The following is a 7,220-nucleotide window of genomic DNA, read 5'->3' on the forward strand; positions in this document are numbered from 1 at the left end:
GGCAACGTCCTTCCCTCAAACTTGCCACTTCTTCGGTGTTTCCTAAGCCATTGGACTAGATTGAGTCACCAGGTGTCTCCCTTGGCCACCAGGCCACATCTAAGTGGTGACCCAGCCCTGAGGTCTCTTCTGGGGACCGCCTCCCCGGGACTGAGGGCGACCCCAGCCTCTGCCTGGCATGTTGGAGGTTCTGGGTCAGTCTGCAGAGCACCGCGTGTTCTAAATCAAGGACTACGGAATCTTGCAACCGAGGGGTGGGTGGTGTCCGGAACGTTCTGGTGTCAGGCATCTGGGGTCCCTGAGAAGGCTGAGTGTCGTGCACTGGCTGGTGCCAGGTGTGCCCCCTTCACACTCAGGAGGCGGCCCAGGCCGCTCTGGACGCGGCAGACCTTCAGACACGAGGACTGCCTGCTCAGACCGCCTGCTCAGACTGAGCCTGATGAGAGCCCCAGGAACGGACATCCGGCTCCTTCCTACTTCCGGCGCCTCAGCTCGATCACGGAAAAGACCTGCAGCCTTGATCCCATAACCACGGCAGGCACGAGCTCGGAGCAAACGCTAAGGTGGCCCGGACACTGGACGGGCACAGACTCGACTCAGACACATGTTCAGATCTTAGTTCCATTACACCCTATGCCTGTGGCTGTGGCCTCAGTTTCCTAATCTGACAAAGGGGCGGGAGGATGAAGTGCAGTGACGGGCAGGACCCCGGGCGGTGCCCACGAAATAAAATACGACCGAGAGGGAAGGAGTGCGAGGAGCGAGCAGCCCAGGACATCGGATGCGCAGAAGCGGGCAACGCCAGTCAGCATCAGCTGCACCCAGCCTCGGGGCCAAGCAAGCCACACATGGGATCCCTCTTAACCCTTCAGGAAGGCACTCCGTTAACATCCTCATTTTATTTTGAAATTGTTTTGTTATTTAAGCCTCTCTACGCCCAACGCAGGGCTCGAAATCACAGCCCTGAGATCAGGAGTCGCACGCTCCATCGACCGAGCCTTTCATCCTCATTTTAGAAACCAAGACAGACAGACTGAGGCTCAGGCAGGTTCAGGCCAAGTTCAGGCCACTTGGTAACTGGAAGGGACCCGTCGATAATGGCGCCGATGACACTCTTCCCTCCATCTGGCCCCACGAGCATCCGTGGTGCCCCCCGCCCCCGCCCAGCCGGGCACACTCCCTGCCCCTGGAGACCGAGGCCACCTGCCGTCTCTCTTGTGGTCCGTGTCCCTCTTGGCCCTCTGCCCCTGCTCCCTGTCCCCTCGGGCACGCTCGCTCCCGCAGCCCCTCCGCCCCGCCGCTGCTTTGCCACCGCTTCTGCGGGCGCTCCGTGGAGAAAGCCAGGGCTCCTCTCGCTTTGGGTGCAGGGTTTAAACGGGATCATTACCTGGCCCCTCGCCCCCACTCGTCCCCGTCTGAGCCCAGGCCCGCAGGATGACGGGTCACAGTGCTGTGCTGCCACCGCCAAACACACGTCTCGTTGGAATCGAGGGTGGCCGGCGAGGCTACGGCGGTCCCGGCCGGCAGTGAGAAGGGGGCTGGTGGCCACTCTGGCGTGGAGGGCCACTGGAGGCTGGGACTGGGTCCCAGCGACGGTGAGGACAGTGCCTGCAGGATGCGGTGGATGTGACCCTGCAGAGCAGGACCGAGGCCCTCAAGGAACGCCCCCCACAGCCCCCGCTACAACAGCTAGAGCAGAAGCATGGAGCTGCCACCAGCCACTTCAGACCGGACCCCCAGCAGCACTGCGCGCAGTGACCGAAACCTGCCACCCAGTCCTCCGTCATCTCGTGCGGGCTCCCCGGCCTCGGCGCTGTGGTTGCCGGAGCTGGACCCACTTTGGCTCCGGGGTGCTCAGCAGCATCCTGGCTCCCACCCGCCTGATGCTGGGAGCACCCCCCGTCGTGAAAACCGAATGCCCCCGAGGTAACAAGGTCAGTGTGGGGGAGAGGCACTGCTTTGCCTTTTCTGGAACTGCTCATAAACTGTAACATGCATTTCAAGCTGAATTGCCAGGAGATTTGTTTGCGCCTTAAAGTTTGAGACGCCCTGCTCTGAACCACCATTTCTCGCCTTCCCCACGCCGGACATCTGGGGGCCAGACTGTTCTCTGTGGGGTGTCCGGGGCACAGTGGGGAGGCGGGAGCAGCCTTCGCCCAGCTGTCACGACAACCAAACATGGTACGACCCAGTGTTCCCCGAGGGTCGAGTCACCCCCTTTGAGAACCACTGGTCTAATGCCGCCGCCTCACTAAACCTGGTATTTCTAGACGAACCAAGCCATTCTCTAGGTTCGCCGCCCCGGGTTCGGCTTCCTATCGCCCAGTTATACTGGACCCACCAGTCGGCCAGAAAAACCAAGCCTTCAGAGCGCCCCCTACAGCCTGAGGGAGAAGGAGTGAGGCAGGGACCAGGGGCTGGCAGGGAGCTCCCTCCTCCAGGCCATCTGCCGGGATTTTGAGCCTGGTGACCCCACCGCACACTGGACGGCGCTGCCTGGTGACAAGGGAACTTCGTGTTTCCAGGAATGGCCAATAAGCCAGAGCGACGGGCAGGACCTCCTTGATGGACTCAGGCAGAAAGGCTGGCCTTTTTCCTGCTGCCAACATCACGCCCGTGACCTTTCCAAGTACCCCCGCGCCTCCCTGTTCTCCTCTCCGGTCGGCCCTCACTCAGGAGTTTCAAAGTAGAGAAAGGGCCGAGCTGAAAATCAGGAGCTCCACCTCCCCTGGGACCCCCGGAGGGGTTCCTGCAGGTCAGCGGCCCCGCTCCTTCCCCAGTGGGGTGAAGGGGCCCAGACACCTCAAGCCCTTTGCCCAAGCTGCAAGGCCTGATGTGGGGGGCGGGAGCTCTGGGGACAGTTTTGAAATGATCCCCTTAAAAGAGAATGTTTAAATGAGGCTACAGTTCCTGAACAATGACTTGCCTAACCTGGCACTAGGTTGCAGCTCATTTTCTGGAATGCGGAGGAGCATTTCTTTGGAAGGACAGAGCTTTCTTGGTACACAACTGACCTCCAGCCGTCCTGCTGCCCCAGGAGACAGGAAGCACCCTGTGTTCTCCTTAATCTCCTGGGGGATCTCTGTGTAAGGCCGAACTTACTCATTTTGATCCAAGAACACGTGATAACTGGAGCTTAATTCCTGCCCCTCGGGCTGGCGGCTAATAAGCTTGCCATATATATATATATATATATATATATATATATATATATCCTGCTTTTATTTGTTCTGGAACACAAATGACATCCCGTAACACGTTTTGGCTGCAAAGGAAAGTTGGGAAGCTTTGCTCAGATGCTTTACATCGTACCGAGCCATCAGGCGGAGGAGCGCGGGCACGCAAGTGCCATGGACATTTGCTCGGGGCATTCAGCTACAGACTGAACTGCCCGGAAAAAAAAAAAAAGCCGATCGGTACAACTAAAGTGGATCTCACCACGGAGCTGTTTGACTGACCGCGGGCGTGGGGTTCTGATACAGGCGGGTCGGGTGCGGCTGCTGCGGCCTTAGTCAGACAGATCGCCTGGGAGAGAGGAGCACGGCAGGATGGAGCCCCCGCCGAAAACGGCACTGACTAACACCGCCCCATTTATAGCCCTGGTGGGTGGGCGGGGTGCAGAGGGCGGTGCAGGGGGGCTGGTGGCGGCGGGGGCGGGGGGGGGGGGAAGAAATGTGTCACCGGCTTTGAATGAAGTTCAGGGGCAGTGTTTACCCAAGCAACGAGCCCTGGTAAACATTCGCTATCTCTGGCTCGCTGAGGAGGAGGTGGGGGAGTGACACTGTTTTGATCAGAATCCTCCCAGTGGCCGCAAAGCGCCTGTCGTCAGGGGGAGGGTGTCCGGCTCCTGGGAGCGGGGACACACCTGCTTCCCCAAGAAGAGTAATATGCCCATTCCCTGGAGGGTCACCTGCGTTCCCAACTTTTTAGCAGGAATCGCAAGGAACACTAAAGAACCAGAAGGCTCTCAGTCTGGTTCCCGTCTCCAGCCACGCTCATGTGCTGATGCCGACCCGTATGGCCCACTGGCTTCAAGTCCTGGCTTTTCTGATATTCCCCAGCAGCCGCAAGGAAAATGTCATGCTGGAAAGCACTCGAGAAGGCTGGTCAGGTAATGATTTTATAAACACAAGGAATCTGATCAAAAAAGAAATTCCACTGAAGACTTAAGTCTCCAGCGGCGAGCAGTCTACGGCACAAATGGCTAGAAGTTGGGGTTTTTTTGCCTCCTTCCATCAGCTCCTCCGGCTTTATACAGGATGAAATATCAAAATGACAGCACGCTTTCTGCCCAGGAGACCCCAGGTGGACCCCGGTCTACCTGTCATGGCAAATCAAACGCAAACATAATTTCATCAGAGAAAAATATATGCAGATGTTCAATTAAAACCTGCCGCCCGCCCGCAGTCCTGGCGCTCTCCGCTGGCTCTCATTGTTTGCTGAGTAACAACGGTTGCCAGGGACAACGCAGTCCACTCCCGTCTCTAAGAGCCTGTTGCTGGGCAACAGCAAGAATACTTCCCAAACCAAACAATGTCATCCCCGGAGCAATCCCCTCTATCTCACATTAACCAGATCTAAAAAAAAAAAAAAAAAAACCACCCTCCCAAATATGTAATCTATTATTTTCAGAAGCCCTAAGAGAAAGGCAAATAATCTCTTCTCCATAGCAACCCAGGGGGAAACAGTTTACCATATTTGTTCTGAAATAACAAAACCCTAGAAGGACCAGCTTTCCCCACAGTCAGCATCAGAGCAGGGACTTCTAAAGTCCTTCCCGGTGCTGGGAGGAGAAAGTGCCTTTTTCTCCAAGAGGAAAGAACTTATTTATCATCGGGCAAAAAATGTGGGATATTCATAGCTGCACACGGGTTTTCTGGGCGGGGATCATACAAACTAAAACAAACTGAGGATCGAGCTCTTTGAAAAAGATGTAAGAACAGAGGAGTAGATACCTAGTTTAAAGAACTTTTGAAAATGTCATGTGTGCAGATAAATAGGTTGCAAACAGATTGTTGACTCAGCATTAGAAATGCCTCCTGGGACTTTGCGGGAAGGAACCCAGAGCATCTGGCATCCCTGCGTCTGCTTTTCCTGCCCCACTCAGCAAGAGGAAGAGGAAGAGGAAGCCAGGCCTGGGAAGCACAGGGACACACGGCCCCGGAAAGAGGTTCCAGGGAGGTCCCTAGCGTTGGCCAATCTTGACCCACAGAGAGGAAAAAAAAAGCAAGAAAACCAAGGCTACCCTCAAAGCCAACCTCGTCTTGGCTCTGTCCAGAGAAGTCTGGGCTTTGGAACCTGGATCAGAAGAGGACAGCACCCTGTCTTACAAGGGGAGGGCAGAGTTCTAAGGGATATAAAACAAGGCCTTCGCCTTCTTTCGGTGGGGGGCGGGGGGAGTGTGACCAAGGATCTTAAAACCTGTTGGCAGAATGGGAAGCTTGTGGCTCTAGCCACAGTGGGTCCGCATTTCAGGTTCTAAAGGCACCAGGCACTAACAGATCTGTGCGTGATTAAGGCATCAGCCGGTAACTCTTAGTCCAGGTTTGGCTGACAAAACCCGGCCTTTGAGACAGATAAGATGAGACAGAGAAACCTTGTTTTCGTAAGAGAGCATCCAGGAGATGTTCTTAGAATAAACAGGTTGGAATGGACATGTCCCCTTGAGAATAAGGGGAGGCAGATGCCACCCTGTTAAAATCTGAACCTGGGCTCCAGGAGATGGAGGATTGGAAGCCAGACTTGGGCTGTTAATGTGTGACAAAGCGGTAATGCTGATCCCCAGGATGGAGGAGACACCCCCAGCAGTCCCGCTCCTGTCACTGAGGGGACACTGCCAATTCGGCCTGGACACCCTATCTGAGGGGAGGCTCTGGCACACAGCTGTGAGCGCCCCAAACCCCATCTCTGGAAAGAGGACTGACACGGAGGTGGTCCTATGCGCCTTATTCATTGATCTCAATAAAACATACTGAGTGCCTAGCATGGGCCGGGCACTGCCCAGTAATTGAAACAGACAAAATTCCCTTCCCCTATGGAGCTTACATTCTAGTAGGTGGTGGGGCTGGGTGGGGAGGGATAGAAACCGTGAATGAGATAAGAAAATCTATAGTATGTCAGAAGGTGCTAGATGCCGGGGGTGGGGGTGGGGGATGAAGCTGAGGCAGGGGGCACCGGGGTGAGCTGGGGTTGCAATCTTTACAGGATTGCTGATGCCTCTCTGAGAAGACTCCAAAGGACACAAGGAAAGTGAGGGACGAGCTATTTAGATACCTGGTGGGAATAGCCAGTGCAAAGGCCCTGAGGCTGGTGACCTGAGCCAAGTGAGCCGGGAGACAAGCAAGAGGGAAAAGGGTCCACACAGACAATCGTACAGGCTTCAGCTTTTGCTTGGGGTGAAGTGGAAGTGACCACAGGGTTTCAGCCCGGGGATGCCCTGACCTGACTTGGCTTTAAGCAGGTCCCTCCGGCTGCTGGGCAGAGAAGAGGAAAGAAGGAAAAGGATAAGGAACTAGAGCAGTGAAGAGGGCAGTGTGATGATCAGGTGAGAGACGGCGACGTGGCCCTGCTGGAATGACAGCTGCGGAGCGGGACAGAGCACTCGGAATGTGGATAAGTCCTCGAGGTGGAGTCAGGAGGATTTGCTAATGGGTTGGATGTGGAGCGTGAGAGAAAGGAGTCGAGAGTGGCTCAAAGATTTGTGGCAAGTGAAAGGATGAAAGCAGGAAAACTGCAGGAGAAGTAGGCCTGGGAGCACCGGAAGAGGAGTTTTAAAGGTGTGAGGTGTGAGAGACTCTTAAGACACTACGTTGGGATGCTGAAAAAGCCAGCAGAACACATATGTGAGGGCCTGAGGGGCAAGAGGTTGACTGGAGCCATCAGTGTACAGATGACCTGGGCCGGAGTATCACTATATAGATGTAGAGATGTGGAGTGTCTCAGGATGTGGACTGAAGCCAGTGTATGTAGGATTGAAGCAGTGTATGTAGGTGACATGGACTGGAGCCATCAGTGTACAGATGACCCGGCCTGGAGCATCACTATATAGATGTAGAGATGTGGAGTGTCTCAGGATGTGGGTTGAAGCCAGTGTATGTAGGATTGAAGCAGTATATGTAGGTGACATGGACTGGAGCCATCAGTGTACAGATGACCTGGGCTGGAGTATCACTATATAGATGTAGAGATGTGGAGTGTCTCAGGATGTGGGTTGAAGCCAG

The 7,220-nt window shown here is 55.3% G+C and overlaps 2 protein-coding genes across 4 annotated transcripts in view; one reads left to right on the top strand and one right to left on the bottom strand.

Annotated features, from left to right (window-relative positions):
• Positions 1–7,220, bottom strand: part of RFX2 (regulatory factor X2) — an 89,022-nt gene that overhangs the window by 52,093 nt on the left and 29,709 nt on the right. The gene's annotated exons all lie outside the window — the stretch shown is intronic.
• The window catches only part of LOC132009591 (long-chain-fatty-acid--CoA ligase ACSBG2-like), an 86,307-nt gene continuing 80,789 nt past the window's right edge, over positions 1,703–7,220 (top strand). The window contains exon 1 of the mRNA XM_059387631.1: positions 1,703–1,926. Coding sequence (XP_059243614.1) covers positions 1,703–1,926 — 224 coding nt within the window. The remainder of the gene's footprint in view (positions 1,927–7,220) is intronic.

The sequence above is a fragment of the Mustela nigripes genome, chromosome 2 (assembly GCF_022355385.1).
Source record: "Mustela nigripes isolate SB6536 chromosome 2, MUSNIG.SB6536, whole genome shotgun sequence".
Taxonomy (NCBI): Eukaryota; Metazoa; Chordata; class Mammalia; order Carnivora; family Mustelidae; genus Mustela; species Mustela nigripes.